This window comes from Chaetodon trifascialis, chromosome 12 (genome assembly GCF_039877785.1).
Source record: "Chaetodon trifascialis isolate fChaTrf1 chromosome 12, fChaTrf1.hap1, whole genome shotgun sequence".
NCBI classification, from domain to species: domain Eukaryota; kingdom Metazoa; phylum Chordata; class Actinopteri; order Chaetodontiformes; family Chaetodontidae; genus Chaetodon; species Chaetodon trifascialis.
The window spans coordinates 14397966-14412740 of record NC_092067.1 but is presented as its reverse complement, the minus strand read 5'-3'; the positions used below and the strand labels follow the sequence as shown (position 1 = coordinate 14412740).

The following is a 14775-nucleotide window of genomic DNA, read 5'->3' as shown; positions in this document are numbered from 1 at the left end:
ACAGAAAACATTTTGAAATGTTAGTAGTGAGTTGTAGTTACATATTTAGCCTTTCGTGTTTTACAGAAGTTCATTTTTGTTGTTAAGCTGCCTGTCCTTATTTTATGCGACTTCCAGGACCTTCAGGTGGCGCGGGAAATGAACGGAGTGTGGCCGCGTGCAGCTGCAGGTCCTACATTGTTCACTGCAGAGCTGCAGCTCGGTGTGATTGTGTTTCGCTGTTTACCTGCAACGATTAACACAAGAAAAATGCCTTCCACCCGCTCCATGGTAAGAACAACAGCCTAGCATGTTTTGAAATATAATGCATTAGCAGTAATAGTTTATTTTTCATATCTTTCTTGATAATAAAACGTATTTTGACCACATTGTTAAAGTTCGTTACTATTTAAATGCTGCATTTCCGCTTACGGTTACCTATCGTTACTTAAGCGCTGCAGAGATTACTGTTTTACTAAACTGCAGCATGAGCTATAATACTGACTCAGACTTAAGCGATTTAATCAGGGTTACTGTTAGACCACCCTCCTTCAGTAATGTTAGCTGACAAGAATTAAGAAGGAGGCGGCATGAGCTTGTTCATTCACAATGACTGAAATCCATGTCAGTTATATTGAAATATGAGTAACTGTTTGGAAATATGCACGACTCACTTACCTGCTTTTGGCTGGCTTTGCCACCGAACTGGGGTGTGTCCCTTAGGCTCAGGCTTAAGATTTGACACAATAATCGATTAATACATTGACAAAATATTAAGCAAGAACTTAAAAACATGAATATGTTTGAAGCCTCTATCATAGAAACTTTAAACGGACTCATTTTGGGTTTTGGACAAAACTTTGATGTTTGATTAATCAAGAAGCTAATTGATAAGGACAATAATGGTTTCTTGTAGCCCTTCTGTAAACTGTGAGCCCAGCAGGAAAGCTCACTTAAAGAAAGCAGTTTGTGTACATGTTAATTGAGAAGTTAGTGCCTGTGTTTGAAACACAACCTGATTTGATACTCTGGGGGTCTCAGTTTTCTAAACTTCAGTGTTATCGCTCACAGAAACTGGCAGCCCAGCCTCCATCCACCAGGATGAGTCTGAGGAGCTTCCGCAACTCCCCGCTGGTTCCCATGGAGACCTCCTCCTCTTCCTCCGATGACAGCTGCGATAGCTTCGGCTCTGACGGAGGCTTTGCAAATACGGTAACAATAAAATACAGAGTCTTACTTTTCCTGTCCAATGGTGGTGAGCGTGTGGGGTCTTTGCAGCGCCATCTGCAACTCAAGATTGTGTCTGTGTTTAGAGGAGAAGCTTGAGACAGACGAGGAGGACGGCAGAGAAACCGACGGTGTTTGAGGCGACATCAGAGGAGGATACACGCAGCGGCTTTGAGGAGAACGCGATCAACAGTCAGATGAAGGCCATGGTAAGTTTTTAGGAGAAATACAGTCACAGTGGATTTGAGAACTTCATTAGACAAAAGTTTTTTTCTGACCGTAAAATTTATTTTCTTTCAGAAAGTGGACTCTGAATCTCCGAGGCGTGGCCGCAGGTCCAACGTGATGAAGGTGGCTATGACATTCCCCACCAAGAAGATGGGCAAGAAGAGGCCTGCGTCCGAACCACTCCCTCAAAGTAAAGCACGGGACTCTGACTCTGAGGAGGAGGAGAACTTCATGGACAAGAGAGCCCTGAATATTAAGGAGAACAAAGAAATGGTATGGCTGCTGTATTCATTTCACATTGATTGATGCTGTGAACTCAGCATCTTCTATTTTCATTCATTCATAATTTCTTCATTTTCAGCTTGCAAAACTCATGGCAGAGCTGCACAAAGTACCCGGACTCTTCCCGAGACGGATGGCGATGTCGGCATCCACTACGGTAAGTTAACCTGTCGATGAATATTCCAACCTGCTGTTTCACGTCTCACCTCCGCTCCGTATTAACCACTACTGTTTGAACCTCTTCAGCCTCAACGGGCACCTCGGCGGTCTGTGGGACCTCCAGGAGCTCGTAGGAGAAACCCTGAGCGTTCGTCCCGACCCCACACGCGGTCCCGGACACTGGTGGACGGACCCCCCAGCCCACCCCCAGAGGAAGAGCCTGAGGACAAGTACAGCCTGGTTCGAAAAAGTCGCTACTATGAAGAGTATGATGAGGCAGTAAGTCACATCACAAACAGATTTCACACCTTTTACATCAAGTTCTCCTGATGTACAGTATAAACATGAACTAACTGACCCATTTATCCCACGCGCAGCCTCGTCGCCGTTGCTTCAGTGGTTCCAAGGCCATCCCTCACGTGGTGCGGCCTGTTGATGACATCACAGAGGCAGAGCTGCAGAACATCTGCCTCAACGTGCGGGAAAAAGTCTACAACAGCTCCACCGTAGGTCCCACGTTCGCCGAAGTGCTGAAAAGATTTGCTGCACTTGTTTAGCGTTTTTGGGTGAAGATGCAGTTTCTTCTTATTTTCAGGGATCCACTTGCCACCAGTGCCGCCAGAAGACAATCGACACCAAAACCAACTGCCGTAATCCAGAGTGTGTGGGGGTGAGGGGTCAGTTCTGTGGCCCCTGTCTCCGTAACCGCTACGGAGAGGACGTCAGAGACGCTCTGCTGAATCCGGTCAGTTCCTAAGTATACAAGACTATACCGACATTCAATTGTGTGTGTGTTGAGCAAGTCTGACGGACTTCATGTTTCTTTGTCCCTGGTTAGGAGTGGCAGTGTCCGCCATGCAGAGGGATCTGCAACTGCAGCTTCTGTCGGGCCCGAGACGGTCGCTGTGCTACAGGAGTGCTGGTTTACTTGGCTAAATATCATGGCTTCGATAATGTGCACGCCTACCTGAAAGGGTGAGTGGAGTGTTTGTAAGGTTTAAAGCGTGGTTTTCTTTTCTTTTTTTAATAACTTAAATGTCTGTTTTTAACACTGAGGTTCTCTTATCTTCACTGCAGCCTGAAAAAGGAGCTGGAAGAGGGCAAGTGAAGTGCACAGGAAGCTGATCCTGGACCTGACTGACATGCTTGAGACACGCACACACAGTCCAAATATTGCTCCTAGTGTTTCAAGCATTATAGCACAATGCTTATTGTTCCTGTTTGTGAAATTTCACACGTTTCTTGGGGATTGACTGACATCTGGGGGAGGCGCACACAGCCAATTCTCTCCAGCCTAAAGCTTGCGTTGTTTTTTTGCTCTCCCACATATTTTCCTGCGTGTTCTCAGGAGCTGAGCCCTCACGTTAAGACTGGTTGATTGTAGAAGTTGGAGTAAGACAAAAACATTTTAGGAAAAGGTTTCAACCTTAAATTGTTGACGGTGAACTTAAATACTGTAAGACGATTGATGTAAATATTTCCACAGCATGTAAAGAAAAATTGCTTTTTTTTAAATCGCAGAATCATCAACCTGCTGCAAAAGATTCAGGCTTGTTTAGATGATCTACTGTATTCTACATTGTTTTAAATGTACAGATTTTACACAGCCCCGTTGGACATTAGTTAGCCTCCAAGGGATCCACGCTTGTGCCTTTTTTTTTTTTCTAGTCGCAAATTTATGCTTGTGTTTTTTACAAGTCGCGTCGCCTTTTTGTGCATCTGCTGAAAGTGTAAATGTTGGGCAAAAAATGACTAAACAAAATATTTTCTTTAGTTGGCGTGTCCTCCTGTAGAAATGGCCGAATGATGCGCATGCTGCTGAGGCGGTGCAGGTGGAAAGGGCATAGACTGGGGTCCACTGCCTCTCACTTCTAAACCGAGAGGAACTGTGTGATGTACTACGGCGCCTGGTTAAATATCCTTCATTAGATAACTGGCACTAATGGTGTGGAAACAATTAGCACACTCTAATGGGAATCTCATACCTGTAAATCATTTTCTCCTGTTAAAGCACGTTCTCGCTCTGCTCCAGTCTCTTTGGCTCATTTTCTGCCTTACACTGTTAAGTAGGAATGGTTGAAGGTGGCACTGAAGTGGCAATAGAGTTATGGCCTGCATTTTCTGTCCAGAAGTGTAATACTCTACACGAAATGACATGGAATTAACCTTTGTGTCGTTCATCTTTGAAATGTACTTCATTCGACCTGCACCAGGACACACTCTGATTATATGATACTGTTTTAAAATAATCAACGGTTGAGATTTCTTCTTCAAGGTAATGGCAGGTGGAGGTTATCTTGCTGCTGCTTGTGTTTATCAGGCACTGCACTCCAAACAGGTGGAGTAATGCTGAACTGTTGATGGTTGCTTTGTGCTCATTGGGTTAACTGTACATTTTCATTAAAGCGTTAATCACTGCAGAATCACGTTATCAGATTTCTTTGACTTGACCATCACTCTGGACAGAACAGTGGCAGCTGTAATTACTGTTATTGAAACGTGGAGCAGAAATCCTGAATGCTGCTGGTGATTGAAGATGTGTGAAGGCTGGAAGTTTATTAACGTTTCCATCATTAGACTTCAGTCAGTGTTCATGCTATGTTTACATTCCTTCACAGAGTAAAACCCATTAATATTACATGGCTAAAAGTTGATTTCACTGAACTGCTTGGTCACGTTTGAATGGGTCAAACAATCATAATTTACAACAGCACTAACCTACACGGCAAGTACAGTGCACATAAGTCAAATTTTGATTATTTCCAATGTAAGGAAAGACTCTCGTATGTACTGTTGAAGTAAATTCAAAATTACAACAAAATCATGTAGGACTGCAAATGCTGATTGTTTTTCAGTATGAATTTATCTGCACATTAACAATATAGCTTATAAAATATTCCCATAAAGAGGCCAAGGTGATCAACTGTCCAAAATCTGAAGGTATTCACTTTAAAATGCTCTAAAAAGGCATAAAGTCACATTTGAGAAGCTGGAACCAGTGAGTGTGGCGTCTTCACATGATGAAAGACCAAAACAATGAATTGATCAAAACTGCTGATTGTTTCAGCTCTAAAATCAGGGATGGACATTAACTAACAGTGTAGTACAGTATTTAATAGACGTCAGGACATCAGGATATGAGGGTCCTTTACAATCAATTCAAAATGTCAAATGAGTGGGTTGACTTTATGCCCACTCAGATGATCTGCTGTGATGACTCCTAACGAGAGCAGCAGATAAAGGCGAAGAAGGAGACTGAAGTTCCTGTTTCTGATTCAGGAGTCGTGCATTGGTCCACAGAATATAGATCAAACCTCCATTGCAGTATATTCTCTCACTGCGAGAGTGGATCTAAAGATGTCGAACCACTGCAGAGCATTGTTAAGTAGGATGTGATGATCCTTCAGTGCAACTGCTGTCCCATGGACAAGTGTGAGAGGGGATGGACCCCACACCCTTGTGCAAGACTCACCATGCTGGCTTTGAAGAGGTATTCCTAAATCCATCCAAGATCGATATCAGACTCTGCATGTTAAATACGTAGCCGGAGCCAGCTGCCAGTTAGCTTAGCTTAGTGTAACAACTGGAAAAAGGGAGTCCATGGATTAATTAAGGGGGGAGAAGCTAGTCTGGGTCTGTCCAAAGGTGACAAAGTGCACCTCATGCAGTAACTTCCTGGACTCCTGCACTTGCTGCCAACATGTACCTGGCCAAGAAATATTCTGGCACACACAGTAAGTCCCTGTAAACCAGTGAACTGTCATTCTCACACTTAAGCTTTGTGGGGCTTAAAAATATATATACATTATGTTAAATAGTGAGTTTTAGGGGAAGCTATAGGTCCGTTTTGTTGCCTTTGGATAGAGCCAGGCTAGCTGTTTCCCTGTTTCCAGTCTTCATACTAAGATAAGATGATTCCATACAACATGAATGGGATCCGTTCACTCATCTGTGTCACTTAACTTTGATCAGGCGATTGAGATATTTAAAGGTAATTCATGAGTCTGAAGTAACGGTGACAAACTGATCAGAGCTCATAAGATTTTGTAGTCAAATAATAGTGTTGAGTTACATATTCAATAAATCACTAGTCTGTATATTCCTAATATATTCTGTAAATCTTGTGTTTAGCTGTTGACACATTAATGAATCAAAGCAATGAAACATCATTGACGCTGCAATATCACACAGATATTGATACAACAATAAACAGCACTGACATGAGTGAGTTTATTAGATTAAAGACATTTGTATGAGTAAAACTGTGTTACATGTTGTCCAGTCCTTTTTAGACTGAATAGAACATTATTGTATATTTGGGATATTTCTTTTTTTTTTTTTTAAATTACAAATCATAAGAACACTAATTGTACTGCATTAATGGAATATTATATACTGTATATAAAATCACCATCATGTATACTAATATTTTTAAGGCTACAGTAAGAATACAACTTCTTACAAGGAACAACTCTTTTTTCCCTCCAAAAGGAACATTTCAAAAACTATTATTAGTATAATAAAGATGCACTTGAAAATACTAGTCCTGTATTAAATACCAATGATCATCCACTTTGGGGTGATGAATATTTAGGGAAGTAATTGTTTACAACGCTCAAGCATTCAGCTGATCTGGTAATCAGGCTATGAAATACAATATTTATTCATTAGAGCAGATTTAATGAGGCCTTGCGGCGCTAATTATGAAAACCAGTGTAGCAGTAAATGAGTAGCGCACGGTGGCGGGCTGCAGGGTACCTGTAAGGAGGGACTGGGGGTTGAAGTGCCCTGAATGCCATGGCACACTGAGCAGCAACACACAGCCCTGACTGTGGCCGTCAAGCCCACAGCTATACATCACCGGACCTGCAGACAGGTCGCAGATGGGCCCCACATCCCTGCATGCCCTGCACCTCTACCTCCAGGAATTAAGGCTGGATTTCCCCAAAGCATCTTAATATCCAGATTATCTATTTTATTGCACGTCAATAGACAACAAAGTAGAAGTGCTGCGGTGCTTCAGGTGGACGTGCCCAGAGCAGCGAGGCTTTTAAATATTGTTTCGCTGATATACTGCCAGCCATAAAGCTGAAACAGGTTGAGCGATTCTGCAGTTTCTATTTGTATGCAGGTCTGGAGATATGTGGTAGGATTTCACAGCATAATATGGGTTTTGATTGACTGATATTTTCATTATGGCTGCAGGGTAGCGTGAAGACTGTTAATTTGCTTGGGAGTCCTGCAGGTCTACGGTGATTGTAGTAGAGCCAGAAGAAAAGCTGAATAAATGAAACTCACAGGGCACAATCACAATCTGTGGGTCAAAATCAACTGATTAATTATAATTTAGAATCAATCTGTCAGGCCTCTGTAATAAACATCCTTTCAGGCTTGCTGCTTAATAACCAGCTTTACATGGTACAAATGTAAAATGGTACACCGTGATTCACCCTGCACAGCCAAGTTTAGTCCAGTGAACACATGCATGATACTTGTCTGATTATAAAATGTGCTGAAACCTTAAGATTAAAAATAGGAGTCTTACTGACTGTTTCTGATGCAGTTCAGCAAAACAACTTTCCACACAAGAATCTCCCTATGGTTCTGACCCCTCTATCCTGGAAAGTGTAGTGAGGAGAGTGCTGTTAAATGCGCAGTGAGTGACTCTGGGTGGCAGGAGGCTTATGACATGTTCCTTTCCTCTGGTTCCAGCCTGCAAAGTGATGGAAACAGCAGTTTGGTCCAGGTGTCAGGGACATTATCAAAGAAAAGGGCTGCCTGCAGTTGCTCCATCTCACAGGAAATTGCCAACTCACCCTAACAAAGAAAGGCATAAGTGCACTTGCTGCTGTCTTCAAGGGGAGCGTGATAAGATGACATTATAAATACAGAATTGTTCACGGAGGCGGAGGGGTAGGTGCATCGGGCAGCTTAACTTGACAATTCTGTTTTTCATGCACATGTCGAAAGCCTCTATGGGTTTATCTAAAACAAAATCAGCTCCTTATCCACTTGGGATTCATACATTACATACTTAACCTGTAATTGTGGGATGTTTATACTACTTGGAGCTTGGAACTGCTTGGAACTGCAGCTTCAGTAGTTTACAACATCATTTTCAGGAAGAGTGAGACAGCTGATGCAGACAGAGCATATAAAAAAATGCAAAAAATCTAATGCACACTTAGTAATATACAATGAGGGTGCAGTATATAATCAGTAAACAGTGAGCTGTGAATAATAAAGATGAATTTTCAGGAGCTTATCTGCACATTTTGCAAAATATACAACAGTAGTAATGGTAAGAATCATTTTTATGGGGATTTTGCATTATTCTAATCGCATATTTTATTGGACACCAACTCTCTTCTTTGCATTTGCCACCAAATTTAAAAAGAGAAAAGAAAGTAAGCCTCCAGAATTGATGCTCCTGATCTATGAATGCTGACGATAAATAATGTGGATATACTGTAATGTAATGCTGCTGCCTCTCATCACGAGGACAGATCAGTGTCCTGATATATGCTTCTCCATGACACCTGAGGGGGGAGCTCTAATACAGGCAACTTGCTGCCCATAATCTTCCCTCAACTTTCAACAAGTCTTCAGGAGTGGAGGACAAAGTAAAAGGGGTATCAGAGCTTTACCTCACACATCACATACATTTAATCAAACCAAAAGCTACAGCCAGCACAGACATGCTGCCCTGCAAACCAGGAAACACTCAAACTTAAGCACATTTTGTTTTGTACCTGCTGCATCAGGGCTGAATATTCCTCGTCAGGAGGACATTGACATTGTCTGTGCACAGTGTTGTGAAACTTCACATTAAATTCTCTAAAGGAGTCCAGCAGCACACTTTGTAGGAGGGGGGAGGGGAAGGTGAGGGGGTAATTATGACCAGGGGAACACAGGGCTGTAATCTGTAAATCTATTCTTACCCTAAGTGAGAACTGGTACATTGGATTGATTTTATTGAGATCATACATTATAAATGGGGCATGGAGGAGCTTACAGCCTTGAGATGGTGGTGCTCACGTGCTTCATTAATTTTTACTTCATTAACTCTCTCCTTCAGACCCTTCAACACGCAATTCATTGCCGGCCATGAATCCAGGCTACAGGCAAATGGACAAGCCCGGGACGACTTTCAGCGGAGTGGATACACTGAGTAACGCTGTCAAAACAAATCAGTAACACATGAAATATACATAACCTCAGATCAAATCGTGCTCATACGCGAGGTCACTTCTTTTGAACTCGTGGCTTTACATTTTCAAAAACCATGTTCATAAAGGATGAAGGTGTTCATTCCAGTCACGATAGGATGAAGTGCTGTATCAATTTAGCTGTCAAAAAGTCATTACACCCGCAGAAACAAAAAGCATGGGAACAAAAACTCTTTTCTGGAAGCTGAGCAGAAGGAGTTCACTGGAAATCTTACACATACGCTGTTAATTCTGCTCCAACAATGTAAAATTCTGCTATTGACAACAGGCCAATTTGGAACAATTATGAGTGTCACTATTGTTATTTTCAAAATCCATCAGTGATTAAAATCTAGCACGATGATTACAGATTGCAGACCCTCATCCTCAGCTACTGTATTCCTGCAGTGTGTCTACTTAGGTCTGCTGTCACCACTACCGAACCTAAAGGTGCTGCAGTCGTCGCTTTTTGTCTCACAGTGAGGAATTCCAAAATTCCCAGTGGCCCTTTAGATTGGACCATTTGTTTAACATTATAGCCTTAAACCCAACAATATCAATCAGTCATGAAAGCACCTATGCATGCGGCTCTGCCCTGCGTCTCCATTAAGCAACGGCCCTCAACGGTTTGCAGGGTGAGAGAAGGGAGGTAAAGAGGGACAAATGGATGGTTTGGCTTTATTTTCACAGATTGACCTATTCAGCAACAGTGTGTGTGTGTGTGTGTGTGTGTGTGTGTGTGTGTGTGTGTGTGTGTGTGTGTGTGTGTAATGCTGTGACAAATCAACAGTGGATGCAGAACTCTTGAGAAAGGTTGGAGAGAGCTACAGGTGAGAAGGCATCTACAGCTACAGCTGGGCAGCGTGATATTGAATGTGCATAATTTAAAGATCACCCCGACACACTTTAAGTAAAAAAAATATTCTTTCTCAGAATCATGAAGGAAATATGTTTCTTATCAGTGAAGTAGGACACAAGTCCTTTCTCAGTGTACATGTGCTGCTGGATTCTGGACCACGATTGGCTGCCAAGCTAGTTGTGATGTCACAAAATCATCTACATCTGTTAAACTCAGATTTAAGGAGAGCAAAGAGACACGTTCTTCCTTCAGCAGAGGAACGTGAACAATGTCAAACTCTGCACATGCATCATTCTGCACAAGTGAATAAACAATAAACAACAAACATTTTGGAGCAGACCGGGCCTTTAACATTCATAGAAGACAGCTTTCTTATAAGATAATCACATTTTGAGGATAAGACATCCATAAATGCTGACTGTGAGTATTTTCAAATACAGCATTTGTATGTAGCTGAGCGCATCTGTGTGGACTCTTGCCTGGAAGCTGTGAAGTTGTTCATGCTTCAAACCTGTTGTCAGACTCTTCCCTCACTGAGCATGAGAACAACACACATCAGTGAGCAGGCGCTAAGTGCTTTTCCTCTGAGGCAGCATAAACTTCTTAACATTTCAAATCTGTTGCGACAGCTGTCCTGGGGAACATTTGTGAGATCTGTTTCACAGCACATGCTAAAATGATGATTCCCTCATTACATTTGCCGTCAAACAATACCTCCAAAGCTAACAGTTGACAAAATCCTGTTAAAACATTCAGGGAGAGCTCTTAAAGGAAGAATTAATGGGAGCAAAAGAAAAACAGCTCTGAGACAATTAGCACCAGAGACCACTCTATAATCTTAAGATTATTTTCACCACTTAAAAGCAGCACACATGGTTTGTATTGTGGCGGGGCAGAATGAACAACACTTGAGTGGATTTGATTTGGTCTCCCTAATCTGCATTTCCTTTAACATGCCTTTCTTCTGTTCCAAAATGTCAGCGTTGATCAAATCCAGCTGGAATCAGCCAGTGTGTGTCATCCCAGTTGCAAAATCTTTTAGAAGATTTTCCCCAAGTGGATAGAATAAAGTGTTTGCTCTGAGGCGTGTTCCTAGTGTTGTCGCCTGAGATATTATGCACATTCAATGTCTAGTTGTTGTTTTTGTGTGTGTGTGTCCTCTCGAAATGAGGATGCATTTCATTAGAATCACGACTCTGGTATGTATAAATGTTTTAGCTCATATTAGAAACATTATTAGTCATTTTCTGTCACATGAAATGTTATAGACTCAAAAGAATATAGTGAAATATCGGTACAATAAATATAGAGATGTCTTGTTGATGACCCAAAAACAGACGATCTATTCTCCCTGTATGAAATTATGAGTTAAAATAGAGTGAAATTAATCTACAATTCATTTTTCTGGAGAAGCTCCAGGGCACTCCAAAGGGCCCACAAGGGTCCCGAGACCTCACTTTGAGAACCGTGATATTGGATCTGGTTAACAGAAACATCCCAAAGCTATGTTCATTTAAATAACACAATGTATTTTGTGGATTAAAAAAAACTGTAATTGCTAAATATGAAATTTAACCCTGGGGCTGGTTGCTTAACCAAACATGCTTTGGCTGGTTAGGCTTAGTCACAGAGGAAATGTCTGGCACACAGATTGAATTTGTTCTCTCTGAAGTCAAAGGCAGGAAAACAATTAAGTGTCTGCCGCACATTTCACTGTGTACCACTTGACACAGTTTTTCACATCACTGGGGCAATTGTCTGCAGAGAGCGGCGAGACAAAGCCATTACTTCCAATGTCTCAAAAAGATGGCATTGTTATTTTCTGATTCTGAAACATTTCAATTAAGCCACTGATGGAGATAATAAACATAATAGTGTGAGACTTGCACTGTTTTCTTTTGTGCTGTCACGTCCATTTTCAGGATGGTTATTGCTGTTAAACCAGAGGTGCATCAGAGGGAGCTTTGGTCCCAGAGGTAGGCAGGTGTGTGTGCATGTGTGTGTGTGTGTGTCGCTATCCTCCAGAGCCCCTTCCTCTCCTCAACCTTCGTCTTTCATTCAACGTCGAGTCCTTTCAAAACAAGGTGAAGTTCAGCAAAGTTTCTCTGCAGAGATGATCAAACAGTCACATCACTAATGGCGATGGGTGACAGGGCCAGTGAATACAGATCAGCTTTAATTGTGGTGGGTCTTACTGCCACTGTCTGTCAATCTGAGCCTTTGAATTGGTGAAAATTTGCTCTGTTCATTCTGTTAAATGACGTATCCAATTAAACGCTTTAGAATTCATGATCTTCAGTCAAGGTTAAATGAAAGCAGTTAGTCCTGTCAGGGAGGTGATTAAAAGCTGACTACATTGGGCACATTTTGTGCAAAAATTTAAATTTGGAACTAAAGCATGAATCTTTATTCATTATGTGCAGTCCTGCTACATAAATGTCCGGCACAGTCGCTGTTAATCACCTTGTTCATCTTAAATCTCACTTTAGTCCTTTTTTATTAAAAAGCATCCCACTATTCAAATGACAGTGTTTTACATATTCAGATGGACAATTCAAAGACCTTTCGTACAGCAAATACCCCTCTAAAACGCACCTTTGCTTTTTGTTCTTTCTTATACTGCAAATTCACATTGTGGAAAAACAAGCAGGCTAAGACCCCTCAAAGTCTGCTCTGTTGCTTGATAGCCAACCATTTTAATACAATGCAAAATAAAATTTTTGTCCCATTACCTTTTTAACTATGATTGAAGGGATACAGCAATGCCTGCCCAGCAAAACAAAGAAAAAAAAAAGGGTTTTGACAATTGGTTTAAATGGACAAGTGCACCACAGCAAGGAAATTAATTTTCTCTCTGGCAAGATGAATGTTGTACCAGGTTATTAATGAGCATATAATGTGCTTGTGCAAGTAAGTTTTCGGTGTCGTTGTGATAAATGTGACGATGGAGGTGAACAGCATGTTGACTAATGAGTGTTGTCCAGGGATCTGATCTCGGTGCCCACCGGCGAGAAAGCCACCGTCTACATTTCACACATCACATGATGTTAATACCCCGAGGTCCAGCAGTCAAGCTGCTTGTTAAAGAATCTCCTCTGTCATTCCTACATTCCCTCTGACCCATCCGGGTTCAGTTCATACTGTATGGAAGGGAAAGTTGTGACGCTTCTTCTTCTCATTTGCTTTGAAACAGCATTAGTTGGTAATATGAAGCCAGAATCAAAGTCCTTCTCACTAAGGTGAGGCTGTAAACTGTTAGCAACTAATGAGGCAACTAATATTTCAACTTAAAGGTCCCGAAGTTTTAGCATCTGTAATAATATTTAAAAATATGTATTTGACCAAAGAAATGGGCAAACTGAAGGGACTTTTCACACACAAAAAAAACCCTTTACTGAAACTCAAATGTGCAAACCCACATGTGTAAATACACACAGTGCATACTTTTTGGATTGTTTTATTATTAAAACCAGAGATTTATGATTTCCAGGTTGTTCCCTTGCAGAAGAAATTCTGTTTTCACCAAAATATGTGTTATCAAATAAATGGAAGTGAATGGAAGATGAAAAACAGAATTCCCAACATCTGTAAAAAACATCCCACAATTACAATACAGAAACACATCCAGAGTCACAAAATGTGTCCAAATATATATATTCTACAGATAGGAATTCATGTTTGTGTCCACATGAAACACAGAATGGGTCGTGTGAAATGTCTGAGAATGAGTCGCAGTTGTGAGATACCTCCACATGTCTGAAGCTGATTTATGCATAAGAGGCCAAAATTAAAAGAGATCATAGGAGCGGGGTCAGTTTGAGGAGAGCGGCGCAGCTTGTCGTAAAAGTTACAAGGGAGACAAACATTAAAACATTAAAGGGAACAACATGAAACCTTCAGGGGTTCCTCTGTATTGAGTCCTTAAGGTACATAATGGGACACAGGCCTGAGGGCCAAGATGCACATTTGAATGACTGCCAAATACATAAACTAGGCTCACTCAGGGGTTCATGGTGAATAAATAAGGCTGTGGATTACATCAAATCTCTTCTCAAACCACTACTCCTGCACACCACTCCCAGTGTAGAGACCGTTTAAACTCTAGAAGGGGCCAAACATCAGCAGTTGGTCTCCTTTAAACAAGTCTGACTAAAGTAGAAAAATAAATAAAGCCTCCGGCGCTCTACTTTAATGTATTCAATTAACTGGGGTCCCTCTAGAGAGCTCCAGCGCACACTTGGATAAAGAGAGAGCATATCGCCCGGAGATGAATACGCTGAATGCACTCATTCTGAAGACCATGATTGGAAATCTTCCTCAACAGGTTCTTACTTAATTAAACTTCCCTTCATCTGACTTTCTGTCGCTTTCGAGGGAAAATTGGGAGAGGCATACTGAAAGCCAGGGAAACTTTGTTCACTATTGCATGTTGTTTACAGGGCAATTCGGGGGACTTGTAGGGCCTGTGATAACCTCCACCATCACTGTGGAAAGTCAACTCAGCCTGAAAGAACAGAGAAGTATATAAATTCTCCAATTCAATCATAGACAATTATGTGGTGAAATGAGAGAAATTCAGCAGCCGTCAAGTCTGAGTGGGAGGGATAATTATCTGGCAGTCATTACTGCTCCCATAATAGCATTTAACGGCATTCATATAGTGTATGAACATACTGTGCTTGCTGGAAACATGTAAGTTGAAAATAATCAGACCAGCCGTTTCTTGAAAATATATGAAATCGCCTGTATGCCGAGAAATGTAACATGTTCATAATGTCCTTGAGTGAATGATGTATGTTAGTGTGAAATTTATCTAATTATCTCAAATATGTC

At 41.5% G+C, this 14775-nt stretch overlaps 1 protein-coding gene across 1 annotated transcript; it reads left to right on the top strand.

The window, feature by feature from the left end:
• Positions 1 to 185: 185 nt before the first annotated feature.
• On the top strand, positions 186 to 4296 carry cdca7a (cell division cycle associated 7a). Its single transcript, XM_070976065.1, has 10 exons — positions 186 to 270; positions 1051 to 1191; positions 1293 to 1415; positions 1507 to 1707; positions 1796 to 1873; positions 1963 to 2154; positions 2253 to 2381; positions 2471 to 2620; positions 2714 to 2850; positions 2953 to 4296. The coding sequence occupies exons 1-10, from the start codon at positions 250 to 252 to the stop codon at positions 2981 to 2983; spliced, it is 1203 nt and encodes a 400-aa protein (XP_070832166.1). The 5' UTR covers positions 186 to 249; the 3' UTR covers positions 2984 to 4296.
• Positions 4297 to 14775: the final 10479 nt, after the last annotated feature.

What these genes read in the sequence shown, in the direction of transcription:
- cdca7a (XM_070976065.1), top strand. Translation starts at nt 250, where the DNA reads ATGCCTTCCACCCGCTCCATG. An exon ending in TGCCTTCCACCCGCTCCATG is followed by an intron (nt 271 to 1,050) that starts GTAAGAACAACA and finishes TATCGCTCACAG; the next exon opens with AAACTGGCAGCCCAGCCTCC. An exon ending in GTGCACGCCTACCTGAAAGG is followed by an intron (nt 2,851 to 2,952) that starts GTGAGTGGAGTG and finishes TCTTCACTGCAG; the next exon opens with CCTGAAAAAGGAGCTGGAAG.